The 19,430-nt window shown below is 37.0% G+C and overlaps 1 protein-coding gene across 1 annotated transcript; it reads right to left on the bottom strand.

Annotated features, from left to right (window-relative positions):
- Nucleotides 1-1,418: 1,418 nt before the first annotated feature.
- On the bottom strand, nucleotides 1,419-1,811 carry LOC130724837 (serine/arginine-rich splicing factor SC35-like). The gene has a single exon (XM_057576108.1). It carries the CDS (start codon nucleotides 1,809-1,811, stop codon nucleotides 1,419-1,421), a length of 393 nt encoding a protein of 130 aa, XP_057432091.1.
- Nucleotides 1,812-19,430: the final 17,619 nt, after the last annotated feature.

The following is a 19,430-nucleotide window of genomic DNA, read 5'->3' as shown; positions in this document are numbered from 1 at the left end:
TGGCACAGTGAGAGATTTGAATGTGTAACCTCCCTGTTATCCTCTTCTTCGTTTCCAAATTGACACCCTGATGCTCACACAAGGGAACAGTCCTCCACGGGTCGTTCAATAGGGCCAAGACGCTTTGGTATTGCTGACATGTCTCCATGCTCTCTTGTCTCTTCGTTGGAGATGTTTTCAGTTGGATCATTAGAATCAGAGTCTGCATTTGATAAATCTTATGTTATCACTTTACAAAGAGCATCCACGTTATTATTAACTTGATTGGGTTGGATTACATGTAGCCCTTGGTTGTGTATAAGGTCCAGCCCATTAGGAAAAAGTGGTTCCCCGTTTTGAAGCTTTTTTTTATCTTGTTGAAGCCTCCCTTTAGCCAACATGCAAACTTGGATAGAAACAAGAGGCAGGTTTTGTTCTGCCACGTTAGAAACCAATTGGGCCCTCTCGTAATCCTCGTCGCTATCCACTAGTACAGTATCAGTCACTCTACTAACCTCAAGGTTAGGGTTGACCAAGGGACTCTCACGTTGGCACTGCTCTGCGTCTACACTGCTTACTGACATAGCTAGCGTCCCTTTTTTATGAATATAATTTGGCCCCATCGACTGCACATCATTCCTGTCACGCTCAGACTCCCTCAAAGAGACATCACGTGCAGCACTCCCCAACGGTTGATGCGACACGCTTTTCCCGTTGCCGCCGCCACTATTCGCTCTACCACCGCCTGAGAACCTCCCTTCTTCCCACTAGCCAACCACCTCTGCTTCGTCTACGGATTCATCGTCCAGTTCTTTGAAAGACTAGGCCGCCTCACTATCCTCCGAAGACGAGCTCAAACAGCGGGACCTTGCGCTTTCTAGGTTACAAGTTCCTCCATCAATCTAATCCGATACAGTTTCTCATTCAGTCTCACTTGCCTTGTACAAAGGATGGGTTCTTGTCTGTGAGTTCTCACACTACGCCTCGCAGCATCAATCTTCTAAAACGATGAAGAGCGCTCATCTATCGCCATCAAATCCCCAAACTTATGCACAAGAGCCTCAAAGGATGGCTTGGTCCAGAGGCTCAGAGGCAATCATTCACATCTCAACCAAACAATGAGTCTCTGTGGGATCATCAACAGGTTCCATGGTTGAATATAATCAAACAGTTCTTTACCCCAACCCTTCTTCTCCTTTATCAAGGATTCAACCTCACCTCCCTCTTCCCCTGTTAAGAGCACCAGGTTGTCCCCCATATATCGGGCCTGAATATTGCACGCACCCAATAAGACTAGGCTCTCCTCCAGAGATTTTAATCCTTGCACCACTCTGACTTTCCCTACAAAGCTTCGTGAGAGCTAGTTCTTCTACTTGGGTATCAAGATCAACCTTAGGAACGGAGGCTTTATGTGTTGTTGTCCTCTGAGTAGATTTCCTCTATAAAGTATCCTTCACCCTCGGAAAGTGCTCCTTGTAGCCACTGTTAGTGAGGATTTCAGCATAGGATCTCCTCTCTACACTCCAACCAGGTCTAACCGTAGGATTGGGACGCGAAAAAGCATTGTCTCCACTGCGGGCATCATGTCGAGATTGAGCCTGCCTCCCCACTTCCTTCATACCACCTTCAGTGACTTTGGAGAACCTAGGGAAGTTTACATGAAGTTTCCTACCTCCCACCACTAGCTGATCTAGGCGTTCTACCAGATAGGAAGGGTTCGTGACATTCAAGAACTTAACGAACCCGAACCTCCTACCCCAACGGTCTCTCTTCTGCGGAATGTAAAGGTCCCATAATCTTCCCCATTTCTGAAAGACTCTCCAAAGTTCCATCTTTCCTACACTCTCAGATAGGTTAGAGAAGAAAAGAGACGTAACATCGCCTCTGCGGTGTTCGTTGAAGTCTCTCCTAGCTCCTCCTGTCCTCCGCTCCTATTTTGCCACTATCGCTTTCCTGTTCGCCTTGATCGCCACTCACTTTCTCTCCTCTCTTTCTCTCTCCTCTCACTTTCTCTCATGGCAACACTCTTCATGTAGCCAACACTAACAATAATGTTTTAACATATTCTCCTAGTGAATCAACGTTAGCTGGCTCAAAGTGTTAAAATTTAGATTAATAATTTCTTTCAATTTTGAAAATTTTCAAATATATTAAAAGCTTGTTTTGTACGTTGTATTAGGCATAATAATATAAGTTTATACAATATATTATAACTTTATCCATTGTTTGGTGATAACATTGTATTGTATAGGTCTATTCATCGCCACAACCATCATCACTACCACCCATCGCCATTGTTGCCACCACCGCCCTACAAACACTGTCGCTACCACCACCATCACTATAGCCACAACCACAACTAACTCCACCACCACCCTCACTGCCGCATCCACCACTTCCATCGCCACTACCACCCCAACCACTCTACCGCCAACACCACCACCCTTCACCACTACTACCACTGTTATTGTCGCCTCCACCGCCCTACAACATTACCGCCTCGCCACCACCCTAACCAACTCCACCACCACTGTTACCATCGCCACTACCACAACCATCACTTTATCACCAATGCTCCAGCACCACTACCACTGCTTTCACCATCAGCGCCACCTCTACCACCACTACTATCACCATTATCACTACCACCCTTCACCATTACTGTTGTTTATCAAACATATGAGTGTATCAATTGAAATGATATGTAGATATACAATGTATGACCAAACACTAGATAATATTCAATTTTTATCAGGACTTATCCTATCAGGTCTAATACTATCATGCCTAGAACTATATATCAAGCTTTATACTATACAACATATCAAACAGACCCCAACCTTCTGCCCGATTTTTGCATGTATACCCTAATTTCTTCACCCCTCTCATATCCATCTCTGCTCCATTCAGCCCTATCTCGTAGCTGGAAGTTTTCGCCTTCATAAAGTAGCTCCTCGAGGTCGTTCTGCACTACTACCACCTTGACGTACACTACTAGGTAGACATGGAACCGTGGAACCACCGAAGTATCCCTCATTGCAGATATTGTTCTGACACTACCACTACAATAAAATATGCAACTACCTACAACTTTTACCGACAATCTAAAAATCGTCGAATTGGCCCAACCAAACCGAGTTGACCCACAGTCAAAATTGGCCCAGATTATGAAAAGCTCAGTTGCTCGTGATTGGGCTTCAATGGACTCAAACCCAATTGTACCCGACCGATGCTCAACCTAAAATCAGTGCCTTCACAGATTGAATGATCTGTCTGATATTTAAAACATTGATAAGCATCACTTTATGGTCTTACCAAACATTTGACTAAGAGTGCTGGACTAAAATAAATACCCGACAAAACAAAAAGCCTTTCAATTAATACTTTCATTTATTTATATTTATTACCATTTATTTAACTTTAACGTATACAATTTGTCATATCGAAAAGGACACCAACAGAATCATCAAAATTGATGCAAATATATTTCAAAAAAAATAAAATTGATGCAAATATGAAGTGTCCTTTTGCATGTAACTTAGACGTAGTATTTTTTGCACAATTGAAGGAAAGCTTTTTCAAGGCCCAGTTGTCAAATTTACGTTACAAAGACTAAGTAAACTTGCCACCGGTAATAATACCCAGTTTCTGGTTTTGAATCCAAAGAAACATTTTTCTTCTTCTCAATTTTAGATTTTATAAAAAGAACTACAAGAAGCTAACTGGCTAATGTGGTTTTTGGGAAATCTTGAAAGGTTTTGAGCTTTTAGAGAAAGTGGTTTCTTCTTCTTCTTACTCTCTTTGTTAGCTAGAGACTCAGGTAAATTTCTTACATTTCTACTCCTTTTCTTGTGACTTTAAAGTGGTATGTCGTTTATGGTCTAATGTTGCTTTCTTGTTTGATTGTTTACCCAGGTTGATGCATGCTATCTATCTGTAATGGGTATGTCTTCAACTTTATATGGACAACTTTAATTTTCTCCTTGAATCTAATGTTTCAATTTGTGGTTGCTCATTTTTTCTTTTTAAATTACCATGGCTTTTTTCCTTCTCTCTTTTAATTCCCCCCCCCCCCCCCTCTATTTAGCATGATCTAACTTGTCTTAATATTAAGTTACCTTCAAACCTCACAACCCCCAGAAAAATTATTCCCCCCTGTACCCCTTAATGATTATGCTTAATCTACCTCTCACTTTGCCCTCCCTTAATCTCCAAGGCGTGACCTAAGTTTCTTTTTAAAGAGAGCTTGAATTCGCTAAATGGAAGGCATAGAAGTCAGTACAAACGTGGTCTAAGTTGGATTAACAATATTAATAGCTCCAAACATAAGGATGTCACCAATGCCTAACTTGGATGAGGATTTCTTCCTTACTCCCGATCCGAGATTGCTCATTGTCCCAATCCAGATCATAAACCCTCATCTCAGGGTATTTTTGCCCTGTCCATATTCTTCCCCATTCAAGGAGTCCATTATTTAGAAGGATTTTTTTGTTAAATATAAAATTTTTAAATTGAAAATAAAATGTTACTAAGGGATCAGGTAAATATTGTTTTAGATTGTAATTTTTAAATTTAATAAATTATATTATTAATTATTTAATTAAATATCTAAGTCATTAATATATGAGTAATATGCATATAATTGAAGTTATTTTTGTCATTTTAATTTGATAGGAAACTCGAGAATATTATAATTAAATGTGCTTTTGGATTTCTTTGCTCTTGTAAAAAAAAGTGCTTTTGGATGATGTTTATCCATTTCCCAATCCCCACAGAAGAAAAAACTTCCCAAACTCAAAATCCGGATAGGATAGTCCATATGAGAATTCTCAAATAACCAAGAAACTTATATTCCTATTCAAACCTTAGTTTTCCTAATTAATGTGTCTTTCCCTGTGTATCCATTCATGTTTATTTAATTGAAATCTTACAATTCATATGCTTAATTAGGGTAATGTTTGGGTTAGATTAGTTATTTTCTTAATTTTTAATATGAAATTATAGCTTATGGTGAGATCAATTTGTTTGTTTCCAACTCGCCCAATTCCCCAACTTTTTGTTTTGTTTTCTTTTTCTCATTTTGTCTCCCTCATGATCTGATGTGTTTAACCATTAATCTCCCTTCCAATTGGTGTTTCATTACCGGTTTATCTCTTGATGATAATGGTTAATTGACTTCTAGTGTTGGTGCCATAGTTGACATTTGTGTTTGTGCTGCGTTTTCAGCTTGCTGGTTTTTGTGTTGTTAGCTCTTTTTTTTTTATTTGCAGCTGGATTTGTTTTGCTCTTTTCTTTCCTGTTCTTTTTCCGGTCTTGACTTTTCCATTTTGCTATATTGTATGGGTGGCACCCCTTGTGCTCTTTAATGCAATGAGCTGATTTATCAAAAAAAAAAAACATAAAGGTGTCATATGAGGGATACGGAGGAGGTGTCATGTGATGGTTTTTAAATTTTAATCAAAGTCTTTATGCTTAATAAAATTAAGAGTCAAGATTAATTTGGAGTAAGTTTTACTCTTGAAGTCAATGGATTTGTTATTTTTAGTTTTGTTATGTTATGTTCAGCTTCTAAACACAACCTATATATGTACGCGAAATATTAAAGAGTCATGTCAAATCACGCCTTGTTATATATAGGGGCTGATAGAAAAGAAGTGAGATTTCAAGATGATGAAATTGATTATATAGAGCGAAGAAGAAGTAGCAGAATTATTGCTTTGGAAGAGAAGAAGCAGCAAGAGATAGAAAGGAAGGTGACATTGGCATTAGCCAAAAAGAATACTTCAACAAACCACATTGTCGACAGAAACAAAGGGAAGGCAAAGATGGATGGAGGGGATCACTTGGATGATTTTAGGGAGGATAAGAAACATGGTCCATCCAAGAAAGGACACAAGAGAAAAGAACTTGATCAACTGATCTCTTCAATTCAGGTGTGATGTTTCTCATTTTTTTTATTATGTATATCAAATTGCTAAGAAACTACTTAATTTAGTAAGAAATTGATATTGCACTAACATTGCACCTATACGTATGTCCATCTTAGACCTTGCATTTCTTTTTATTGATGAATATTCCATTCAACCATGTGCTTTATGTCTGTTATCCATTATTCTACCATTTCAAAACTCATGCAGGAAGGAAGACACATTAACAGTACAACTACATCAGGAACTAATGGTATGCTTAATTATTATTTTAAATGCATTTAGACTTTGTAGTTGCACCAGCCAATGCTTAGGCATTACATGTAATATTTCAAGAGTTGTTAACAATGTAGTACTTTACATTTGCAGTTTCATCTCAATATAATGTGCTAGAAAAGCATGTTCTTGAACTTGCTATAGATTTCCTACAAAGGTAAAAAAATATCATGTCTGTGTGTGTGTGTGTTTTTTACACATAGTATTAACTAAAACAATCACTTAAATGTGCAGGAAAGATGAAGAAGAGTTATTTCATGAACCGATCAATCCTGACATGGTTTTGAACTTTTACGATTTGAATATCTCATAATTTATATCTTGTTTCTCATCAATATAGAAATGTTAGTAATTTTGAATTTCTACCCTAAAAGGTGAAGAATTACAATCAACTTGTGAAGGAGCCAATGGATTTTGGTACAATCAGGGCTAAAATACATGAAAACCTATATACAAACTTGGAAGATTTCAAGGTTTGGGAACATAATAACTGCATACTCATTCATATATATTTACCTCTCTTACCTCTTCTCTTTTGCTAACACACACACATGCACAATCACTTAGATCGTATATTTCCATATTGTCTTTGTACATATATATTCAAGAAATTGAAAATTGAAAATGTCTCAAGTCTAAAATAATAATAAGATCTAATGTGGCCCAATGTCTCTAGACATTGGATATATTTCACCTCTATATGTAGTTTGTGAAATCCTTTCTTCAATCCTAAACTAATGGTTCATTCTATTTCAATGATATACAGCGCGATGTGTATCTATTATGCTTCAATGCTATGAATGTTTTTCCCGAAACCTCAAGATATTACAAAATGGTATGACCAAATTAAATAGAAAGCTTTAGTTTTTCTATAATTTTTTTGTTTGATTTGCAATTTAAGATACAAGTTTTATATATATATATATATATATATATATATATACCATAATTAAATTCTGAATGAATCTAACTATTTCAACATTATTCTTTCCAGGCTGAAGTTATAGGTTTTCATGCTATGAGGCTTTTTAAGGATCTAGGTGTTGACTCTGAACATTTTGACTTGGACTTTTCCCTCAGCAACAAGCTTCTAAGTAAAAGGCCACAAGATAGGGAGCTAGAAAATTCATTGGTTGACAGATTTTCTTCTGAACTTGCTGGTATGGAAATTCATTCCCATGTAGTCTAAAAAATAATGCATGATCCATCTTGTAAGAAAAACTTGTTACTTTCTTAGTGTAGTCTTTGTCATAATTTTTTCATTCTAAGATAATGATTACAAATTGACATTTTGTTTTACATAGAAAGAGAACAATGCCTTCTCACTATAAGGTGTAATAAATTCTTAAAGTTTTTTTTTAAAGGGACTAAAGTAAAATTTGCATAAATAATTTGTAAGCAATACTTTTTTTCTCTAAATGGTTAAGAAAAATATTTATTGTACTTTTATTTTTCCTTAACACAGGGAAAAGCAATGTTACTCCTTCTGCGGTTCCTGAAACACAAAAAAGACACATGTACTTGCCTTCAAGCAAGAAGCAAATGGTTGTAGAGGTCCTAAACTTTAACAAGTCAAACATTCAAGTAAGTTCTATCTCATAAACCATTACTTTCAGAAGATGATCTAGAAATAACCATACAAGTTAATAACAAAATGAGTAAGGTTTTGGGAAGAGTTCCAAAATATGCTAAATGTGGAACAAAGTAGTGAAAAAATGTATTAGATACTATATATAAAAAAACTTTATATTACCATCCCATTTATCACATGTCCTTATTCTTGGCTCCAATTGGGGTGGTCGATGAACTTGAAAAGCATATACGGTCTTTCGTATGGGGGAGGTCGAATGGTGGACGTGGTATCCCGTGGATAGCGTGGGAATAAATCTGCAAAAGTGCCCAAGTAGGTGGTTTTGGTGTCGGATTCCTAGCTAGGTTGGAAAAAATAAAGTGCTTCTTCTCAAGTGGTCATGTAGATTTGGGAAGGAAAATAATGCGCTATGGAGGAAGTTTATATGTGCGAAATATGATTGGGATGATTGACTTCTACTACTGCACTTGAAAGCGATTAACACTAATCTTTGCTCCATTATGTTTCTTGGAATCCTAAAAGTGTTGTTTGGTGACTCCATTTTTTGCTTAAGTGTTTAGAGAGGGTTGTTGTTGTTTCATTGGATTCCCTCATCTATTTGCACTTGGAACTAATAAAAATGCCATGGTAAGTGATTTGGGGTCTTTCCAAAATGGTCAGTGGATTTAGAATTTGGGTTTATGTCGTCAACTCTTTGATTGCGAGGTATTGATATATCAAGAACTAATAACAGGGTTGAACTTGGTGTTTCCGTGTGACAATGAAGACACCATAAGTTGGCCGGGGGCTCCCAATAGAGCTTTCACTGTTAAAGCAGCTTATTTAGCAGTTGAATTGAGAATTTTTGGACTTGTCTTTTGGCTTATTTTTAAGCTATGCAGGAAGATTATCCCTCCCAAAGTAGGGCTTTTCGTTTGGCAACTCATGGAAAATTGAGTGGCGATTAAGGAGAATTTGGTAAAAAGAGGTATGGCAATAGAAAATGGGGATTCTTGTGATATATGTAGGCTATGTGTTGAATCCGCACAACATCTTGTGCTTTGTTGCAACAAGTCTTGGCGATCTGGTGTTCAATTATGGAAAGAGAAGGGATCCAGTGGTGTGTTTTGGGATTCGTTGATGATTTATTCAAGGAATGACCCTCATTGCGTGTTAAATACGATCTTGTGCTTTGGGATCTTGTTCGTTGTGCTATGGTTTGGTCAATCTGGTTGGCTCGAGACAACCTAGTTTTCAACCATAAAGAATTTGAATTTTTCTTTGAGACCATATGGGACCTGCACCTGATGAGAGTCGTGTGGTGGACAAGTTCTTGGTGGAAAGAATGCCCCTACTCTACTATCGAATTCACTCAGAACTTTGAAAACATAAAGATCAAGGCCAAGGAGCATCAGGTGAGGCATTGTGTATGGTGTCCTCCTCCTGATAATGTTCTAAAATTTAATGTAGATGGATCTGCAAGGGGGTGTCCCAAGCATTACTGGGATTGGGGTAGTCTTGAGGAAGAGCGGTAGCGCCACTGTGGGCTCACCAGGGTGAAGTAAAGGCCATATACTACGCCCTTTCATTCTCAAAGCAACATGGTTGCTCACAGGTATTTGTTGAAAGTGATTCTATCCTCGTTGTAGGATGGGTAAATTGCAAATCCACTAGACCTCTGTCACTTCTTAACGAGTTGAATGCAATTGATTGGCTCATGAAGGAAGTGGGGTGTGTGGGTGTGATTCATACTCTCAAGAAGGAAAATGCGGAGATTGATGAACTAGCAAAATTGAGTTGCGATAGAATTGTGCCTCTCTTGGGAAAAACTACCTTAACTCCATCTCTGGTCTGACCTATCTTGGATTTTCTTCCTTTTCCCCTAGGTTGGTTCTATTATTTGTGTTCACCAAATTTGATTCTCAAGTTGTTGCTCCATGAGTCCTGTTTTGTTTATAACGCCCTCCCCTCCCCCCTCCCCCCCCGCTGGGTTTCTTTGTCCCTCGTGTACTCGATCCATGGGTGGATTGGAGCTCCTTATGTGTTACCAGTGGTGTTCTGCTACACCAGTTTCGTCTGCTTTTCTTGTTCTATATTTTCGCTTTGTGTCTTTTGTGATGTTGCCCCTGCCTTGTGCAGTTGGTGTTTGCATTCTGCTTTTTTACTATATGTACTATGTTCTTATCCATGAGAAGGTTGTTCTCATGCTTCTTCTTATTATCTATATATTTCATATTATATATATATATATATATCTGAAATATAAACATGTTATCATTTCAATTCCTTATACATGATTATCAACTTATAGTCATCAAGCTCTTTTCTAACATTATAACTTCATTGTATAGGTCAGGCTTTTTTTTTTTTGGTGACAAATGGAAAATAGTATAGGTCAAGCTTACCCACAATTCTCAAAAATATAATTATTTATGCTTTCATTAAGATGTGTTAGAAAAATTTATAAACTAAGGATTAACTAGTAACAACCTTCTTTCTAGATAAAAAGTTTGAAAAAAGTAAAAAAAAAAAGTGGCATACATATCTATGTTGAAACCACATTGAATCTTACTTATTTTACCTTGACATTTATACTTTAGGCACAAATTTGATTCCATGACACTTCAAGTAATATTACTTTCTTGTAGTTGTTTATATTATTTACATATTTATTTAGTACTTATCATGAATCTCAACTATTCACAATTCTTGTAGGCATTACAAGTGAACAAAGACCCTGTTAGTTATAAAGATAGTCTATTGAGGTTTGTGGAAGATTTGGGACCAACCGCTCAAGGGGTTGCCACAAAGAAACTAGAAGCATTGAAGTTTGAGAAACTTTCAGATGGTGACGATGACCGAACCCTAAAGCTGTTTGAAAATTTTTGCACCACTCTACATGAACAAACAAAATCAAACACTCTGAGCAGTGCTCAAATTCTTTCTCTTGCCCTTCCTTTTTTCAACAAGTCACTGGCTTTTCCTGGTACTTCAACTCAACACAACAAAAATTTCTGCACCATGTTTAGGAGTGTTAACATCATGGATGATACTAATTACAAGGGGAAAAAGATTATAACAAATGATAATTGGCATGCCTCTGCAGCTATTCTCTTGAGCAGTAATTTTTATAACAACAACAAAGGAAAAAATCACATTGGAATTAATAGCTCTAATGAAAAAAGAACCCTGGATAATTGTTATCTTTCAAAGTTTGGAGTCATTGAAAATTGGAACACTTGGGCTTCTAGTTCTAGCAGTGGTCTTGCCAATGTGTATCCAACATGTGTAGTCTTGGCCCCTCAGCCATTGGAGTCTATAACAGGAAATGTTCTCTCAAAGAAATTTCCTCTGTCTCAACCAAACATTGTTGCTTTCAATGAAAATGGGTCATCTTTTTCATCTCAACCTAGTCAAGAAGAATCCATGACTGGTATGCCAATCAATCACCTTTCAGATCAATTTCTTACACATCATCAATTATGTTCCTCTATGTCTGGCTTAAATGTTCCCTTCAGTGCATCTATTTTTTCTCAACTAAACGAAGATGAGTGTATTCCCAAACAGAGCATACGACCTGAGGTAACTATTTATCCTTCTAAAGAGTCGGATACTTCTTCATTTGGTTTAGGCATCCCTTATCACCCTGGGGACTTCCAAGCTCTAATGGGTTCACAAGACTTCAACAACATCCCTTACCAAAAGCATGTAAGCCATGATTTTGTTCGTCAACAATTCATATCATACATACTTCTTCACTAGAAACTTTATGATTTTCATACATTGTAAATGCAGGAAAATAGCCAGTTGAACCATCTCAACCCAACTTCTTTGAAAGAACCAAAGTCATCATCAACTCTTGAAATTTCAGGTGGTGGGATGAATTGTTGTGGAGGAATTGTTGCTCAAGAAGACACTGATTTGCAACTTCTTTGGGATGGTGATCAACAACCAAACTTGGATCTTCAACTCTGAGTGACTAGAGCACTAGTGCAGTACTGTTTTATGTAAGAAATGGAAAATTGAAATCCTTTTGATCTTTGTTAAACATATTTTATTTCTGCCTGAACATTATAAATTTATTTGCTTAGAAGTTAGAATGGACAAGCGTAAGATGCTTGGAGTTAAATTCCATAAATAAATAAAAAGATGCTTGGAGTTAGAAACTATTCTTGTTTAACTACCTTAAAACATTTAATATTTTGAATTAGATAGCATACCCATGTTGTTTATAAGGCATGATTCAGATTTTCATCATAGAAGAAAAATTAAGTAGTCATTAATTAAGAAATTAACTTTTGAGATTTAAATGATTTCATAATTTACTATATGATTATTTTGATCATTGTATCAACTAATGATTATTTAATTAATGATTGGATGAGACTAGGGGTAAAAATAGGTTAGGAGGTCTATCAGGGGCCTACGACCCGACCTGCTAAAGACCTGGTCTGGCCTGGCCTGTTTAATAAATAGGTAAGACTGAGGCTTTTTAGAAAATCTAGTTATTTAAATAGGCTGGGCCTAGGCTATTTAAAAAGCTTGTTTGGCCTAATAGACCGGTCTGTGTAAATGAAAACATGTAAGATGCAAATCCAAATTAAAAATAAGACTTTAGACCCAAGACTAATTCTGTTAGTCCCACCTACTCTTTTTCAAATCCTAAAGTCTCCCCTCCCTAAAATTCGGTGGAAGATGTTGCGGCTAAGTTGACCTTGTTTCACCTATGATCCTCTGTCAATCACTTACAATTTCTTTGGTTTGGGAATCAATGTTTTATCTATTCTTTACTTTGTTTTTAATTGTGAAAGTTCTTATCTATTCTTTACTGCATTATAACTTAACTGCCTTTATTTTTTCATCTTCTTGTTGTTACATGGCATTTTAATTTCTACTGTGTTTATGTTTTTGGTTGTAGATAGTGTTACAAATTGTAGTTCTGAAATTTTCTTTTTAAATCTGTAGTTGCTTTGCACTGCGACATTAATTAAGCTCTATTCATTGTGCAATTGACGGATTAATTGCAAAATCTGGCTATGGCTAGGATCCTAAAATTGGATGTTTGCAATCTTTAAAAAAATGTCACTCCTCCCTATTCTGTTGAGCGTGACTCTGCATATTGAAAATATCTAATTTTGTTAATTAGGCTGCTAAACAGGCTAACAGGCACGCCATAAAAAGGTCAGGCCTTAAAATTTAGCCTATGACAGACCACGGTCCAGGTTTAGGCCACACAGGTCAGGTTTGAGTCATGCAAAGCCTGACCTAACTTATTTCCACCTTTATATGAGACTAAGAAAGAAAGCTAAAGTACAACATGCTTCTAGCACTAGTAGATGTAGGAACAAAATATTAAAGCAGAAAGTTTGAGCATGCTTATAATTGTTTAAATGCTTAAATGTTTCATGGATTTGTCATGCTACACAATAAATTGAATGAGATTCAAAAGGATAATTATTCTATTACATTTGAATCCTGATTCTATCCATTTTTTTAGAGGCAAATGTTAATTGCTAGTAAATTGGTCCATCCTCAGGGTTCGAACCCTGGAACCTTCACCCTTCATCTCACTCAACCCTTATGTTCTCTAGCTCTTACCACTTGAGCTAACCTTCGAAGACTTTATCCATAATTCAAGCTTCCATCATGTTCCTACATCGGTTTACTAACCTTTATTGGTGATGTGTTGACCACCTATCTGGAACTCGTGGCATGAATCAATGATTAAAGCAAGAGGGAATGGAACAAGTGATTAAGGGAGACAGATAATGAGCGGTATTTTAGTTCAATAAATCTTCTTATTTCTTGGCCTTTATTTTTACCTTTTTTTTTATGATGACCAAAGACGAAAGTTATAAAGCTAATGATCTTACGTGTTTCAAAGTCTTAATTAGATATAAGTACAAAGATCAAGTAATAAGAAAAGAAGAAAGCTCAATGTCAATACAAAGTTTGAAGATAACACAAGCAGACGAATGTACAAGTTCTAATGTCTATTCAAAATATACAAGCTATATCGTCCAAAGTTTGATCGTCTGTCAATACACACAAAGTCAAATTATTTACTCGAGATCAAGAAGCAAGATTCTACACAGTCATATCATCTACAAGATCAAGCAATGGAACAAGTACATACTATCTTGAAATGATCATCAGACTACGCACACCATGAAGCATCAATTATCTTAGATAGTATGGTACAATGAAGATGTGGTACGTCAAATGTTAAGTACATTGAAAGTTAAGTCCATGGGCCTTTGGCCCTCCATATTATCAAAAAAAAGTATAAGTTAATTGAAGATATAGTCCACAAGTATGCATTACACTTAAAAGACAACCAGACACTCTCTAGAATGTTCAAGTACAAAAGCTTGCAAAAGATAATCAACACATTTTGTTAGAAGTCTTGTCAACATAGCCCTCTTCACCATAGAATAAGCATAGACTGCATACATCTTCTAAATTATTGTTCACATCACTTTATTTGGAAGACTCCTTGTCATAAGTAGTCAACGTCAAATCTAACCAATGCCCAACAAGGAGACAATGAAGAAAAGATCCGCTGAAGAAGCTCTCTTTCTCACTGAAGACAAGCTCAATGTCTACAAAGTTAAGTTTTAAAGAAAAAAATCATTGGAACTCAAAGAGAAAGGTTGAAGAAAGATTCAAACGTCACATCCTTAAAGTTTCAAGAGATTACTTATCAAAGGAAGAACTTGAACCTCAAAACTTAACGGTTATATTTATCTTATAAGATATAAAAACGCATTTGTGAGTGTCAGTGTAAAAAAGTGGATAAAAAACACCACGCTCAAAACACCAAGAGATTGTTGTGCCCATTGAAGATCTAAGACACACCTCTAAAGAAAAAGCAAGAGAAAAAAATACTCAAACTCAAAGTCTATTTATTGAGAATTTAAGAGAAAAAGTAGTAAGTGATTGAGATCAATTAAATGTCGCAATGTTTATTTATATTCATCAAAATCAAAATTTAGGATTAGAGAACTTTCAATGTATATTTAACTCTATCATGTAAATACTCTAGAATGTTGCAAACTAGTAGAATCCAATGTATATTACTCAAGCGTATAAATGGAGCCTTCATTCAGTTGTTGAAAATGAGAAGTTCTATCAATACTTGTAGAGCATGAAGATGCTTGTTAAAGAATACTTGGCGAAGTCCCAAATACTTAAGAGGAGACTCGGACAAGAAAATTCAACAACTTGAAGTAATCAGAGCAAAGAATACTCGTGAAGGCTGGAGAGGCTTGGACAAATAGTACTTGTGAAGCCTGAAGAGGCTTAGATAGAGAATAGTGGTAAAGTCTGGATAGGCTTTGGCAAAGATTATTCAAGTGCGGAGTTGGAGTCCCACATTGGTTAGGAGTGGATTTGAGAAGACTTTATAAGAGATGTGACACATAAGCCTAATGCCTTAAGGTTTTGGGTTAAGATGTGGCGTCGATATCTCTTGGTGTCTTGCTCCTCGGCCCATGGGCTCCCCTATCTCCCCCAACAAATGGTATCAAAGTCGATGGTTCGTGGGACCCTGGGTAGTGGCTCCTTGTGTCGAAAGTCTTCCTAGCAGCTTGGCTAGGCGGCAGGTTCTGTTGCTCACGGTAGAGCGAACAGAGGTGCAAGTGTGGATATCTTTCGCTGCGGAGCGGGGCCATGATAATATGGTGGTGACTCATGTAAGATCAAGATTTGGTCATGTGGTACAACTCTATGTTTTGATGATAACAAGTATTTATTTGTGGATGAACAATTATGATACTCTAACGTTTGTCTTGAGAGTTTTGACAAACAAGTTCTGATTCTGATACCATAAGATATATTCATCGGAAGATCTGAAGTTCTGAGGATCAGAAGATCTGAAGACCAGAGGCTCTGAAGGTCCAGAAGCTAAGAAGTGAAAACTCTGAAGTCCAAGAGTAAGCTGGCTCTGAAGACCAAGTACTTTCTACTCTGAGGTCCAGAAGCAAAAGTTACGAAGGTCAGAGGATCCAAGCTTCCCTCTGACTCTGATCACCAAGCTTCACAAGTTCCAACATGAAGCGTCGTCAGATCAGAAGTCAATGGTTAAAGGCAAATGTCTCTATCAAGTAGTTCAAGAGCAGTGTATTATTCTGACAAGCCTACCTACCAAGGTTCAACCACAGCAGGTTCTGGAAGTTCCAGAAATGCCCTCCAACGGTCACATTCTCTCAACAGAAATATCCTTTGCACCTTGGACTATTTAAGGCTGAAGAAAAGAAGAAAGATAAGAGAGAGAAACCAAGAGCTGCAATACAAGAAAAGACTCAAGCCTCCACTTTCTTCATCTGTTCTTATTTAGTTTACACTTAGCTTATTCAAAAGCAAACCTTTGTAAACACCAACCTCAAACAGTTGTTTGTTTTTCCTTAAGGGACCGGGTAGGTCAGTATCCTTAAGAAGACTAGGATCTGTGTATCTTAGTGGTGATTCCTTAAGGGACCAGTTAGGTCAGTATCCTTGAGAAGACTAAGAGAGTGAATCTTAGTGTTTACTAGTTCATTGTATTGTTAGTCACTGAGCAGGTTGCTAGTGCAGTTGTAACAAACTCTGAATAGTGGATTGCCTTCATTCTAAGAAGGAAGAAATCACCTTAACGGGTGGACTGGATTAGCTTGAGGGATTTATCAAGTGAACCAGGATAAAATACTTGTGTACTTCTCTCTTATCTCTATCTTTATCCGTAGCACCATCTATCTCAGATAAACCGAAAAAATTTACTTTAAATCTTAAGGGGAAAGTTTTATTCTGAAAACTCTATTCAACCCCCCCCCCTTTCTAGTCGTTTTTCACACCTTCAATTGGTATCAGAGCGCAAGTTCTGATTACCACACTTAACAGTGTTCAGTAGATCCGGGCCAGTGTGAAAAACTCATGGATTCCACCACTACTACAAGCAAATATCAATACAGTGCAAGACCACCTATCTTTGATGGTCAGAGATTTGATTTCTGGAAAGACAGAATCAAAAGCTTCTTTCTTGGCTTTGATCCTGATCTCTGGGATTTTGTTGTTGATGGCTACACCCCTCATGTTGATGAACATGGTGTAAAGATCCCAAGGGAGAAGATGAGTGAAAATCAAAAGAAGGAGTTCAGAGATCATCACAGATCAAGAGATATTCTGCAAAGTGCCATTTCATATGAAGAATATGAGAAAATTACTGATCGTGATTCCGCTAAGTGTATCCTTGATTCCTTAAAGATGACACATGAAGGAAACAAAAAGGTGAAAGAGACAAAGGCGTTGTCTCTGATCAGGCAGTATGAATCCTTCCAAATGGAACCTGACGAATCCATTGAGGATATGTTTTCCAGATTCCAGTTGATTATTGCTGGAATAAGACCCCTCAACAAAAGCTACACCACTGCTGATCATGTCATGAGGATCCTTAGAGGTCTTCCTGAAAGCTGGATGCCTTTGATAACTTCCTTGGAGCTCACAAGAGATGTTGAGCAGATGAGTTTGGAAGAACTCATAAGCATACTGAAGTGTCATGAACTAAAGCGTGCTGAACATCATGATCAGAAGAAGAAGTCTATAGCCTTGAAATCCAAATCTGAAAAGGCTAAAGCTCTCCAAGCTGAAGCAGAAGAATTTGAAGAAACCTCTGAAGATTCTGATGAAGATGAGCTAACCCTGATATCCAGAAAGCTCAACTGCATCTGGAAGCACAGGCAGAGCAAATACAAAGGTTCATCAAAGGACAAAAAGCCAAAGAAGCACTTCAAAACAAAGAAAAGTCTGATGGTGACTTTTGATGAATCAGAGTCAGAGGATGTTGACTCTGATGGTGAAGTTCAAGGACTCATGGCTATTGTCAAAGACAAAGAAGCAGAGTCAAAAGATGCAACTAACTCTGACTCAGCATCAGAGTTAACATCCTCAACCTCTGAACTAAAACATGCTTTGTCTGATATTATGGATAAGTGTAACTCTTTATTCACTAAGCATAAAAAGTTGAAAAAGGATTTCTCTGCTGCTTCTAAGACTCCTTCTGAACATGAGAAAATTATTTCTTAATTGAAAAATAATAATCATGCTTTAGTGAATTCCAACTCTGTGCTTAAGAACCAGATTGCTAAGCTAGAAGAAGTGGTTGCTTGTGATGCCTCTGATAGTAAGAATGAATCTAAATATGAAAAATCTTTTCAAAGATTCCTGGCTAAAAGCGTAGACAGAAGCTTAATGGCTTCAATGATCTATGGCGTAAGCAGAAATGGAATATATGGCATTAGTTATTCTAAACCTTCTGAAGTTGCTCCATCATCTCTTAAGAAAGGAACTTTCTCTATGTCAAAATATCATGCTCAAATTCCTTTATATTATCCTGTTGAAAGACCCAAAGTTGTCAGAACTTCTGGGCTAACTAACAAGAAAGGACCCAGAAAGTGGGTACCTAAGGATAAGATTATATATGTTTGACGAACGCACTGTCGCGGGTGCGTGCCAAAGTATTTTGCTTTGAATGCAGTACAAGGTGTTGAACACCAGGATCGATCTCACAAGGACTTGATGAATTATTAATTGATATTAGAGTAAAACAAAAGCAAATTAAAAAGGGGATTTTCTGATTGATTCAATAGAAGGTAACAAACAGAAATTAATAGAGATTTAATTCAGATAAAAGAAAGTGTTAGTCATCGGATTATAACATTCAAGTGCAACAAACCTTCATTGGTTACAAAAGATTAATTCTTCCTTATTGTTTCCCTAATTCGTGAGAGTTGATTAACTAAGCGAAAATCAATTCACAGTTTCCTAAACTAAGCGATTAAGAAACAGTTACGAACTAACATGAACTAAGCGAACATGCATCAACTCTTATTTCTAAAACTACAGAATTAAGCAAACCCTAGATCAGAAAAAGAGATGAAGAGAATTAATAAAGAAGAAATTTGCATTAAGAACATAACCTCAAGTTTGCAACCACAAGAATATTAAAAATCCTAAGACTAACTATGGAGTTTAGCAACTCATACTAGAAAAGATGGAGAGAGATATTAGGAGAAGGTGGAGGAGGTGATGGTGAGATGTGGTGAGGTGGTGTTGTCTAACTAAAGCCTAAACTCACTTATTTATACAAATAAATAAACTTGTTCATCAAGTAACAATCTTTGTTATCTAAATCTTTTCTAAATCTTCACAAAATCGGGCCCACATAAAGGAGTAAGCTGCTGAACAATCAGGCATTCTCAGGTCCCACAAGAAGTCTGAATCTTCAATTGAGATAAACATGAGAGTTGTAGCTCTCTAAGTCAGCTTCGAGGGCCTTCAATCGGATCCTAATTCGGAGTTCTGTAGCCCAAGATATGATCATTTTAGTGCAGACTGTTCCAGACTCGCAGGATTAGCGACAGCAACTTTGCAAGGAAATTATGACCAAGTTAGAGGCTGATTCTCAAATTGTGCTGAACATGAAAGTTGTAGGGCTTCGAGTGATCTTTCCAATGACATATTATTCACCCAATTTAGATATTTGTAGCTCCAGGTTCAACCTGTTCTAGCAAAACAGTCACAGAAACTAAAAGTGTAGAATTAAGCACTTTTCCATGAATAATCCAAATAAGCACTAATGGTCAAAACATGGCTAAGTCATAACAATTAAACACAAAAATGTATATAATGAAGCTTAGAAAGAC

This window comes from Lotus japonicus, chromosome 6 (assembly GCF_012489685.1).
Source record: "Lotus japonicus ecotype B-129 chromosome 6, LjGifu_v1.2".
NCBI classification, from domain to species: Eukaryota; Viridiplantae; Streptophyta; class Magnoliopsida; order Fabales; family Fabaceae; genus Lotus; species Lotus japonicus.
The sequence above is the reverse complement of the archived record's forward strand: the minus strand, read 5'-3'. Positions and strand labels throughout refer to the sequence as shown.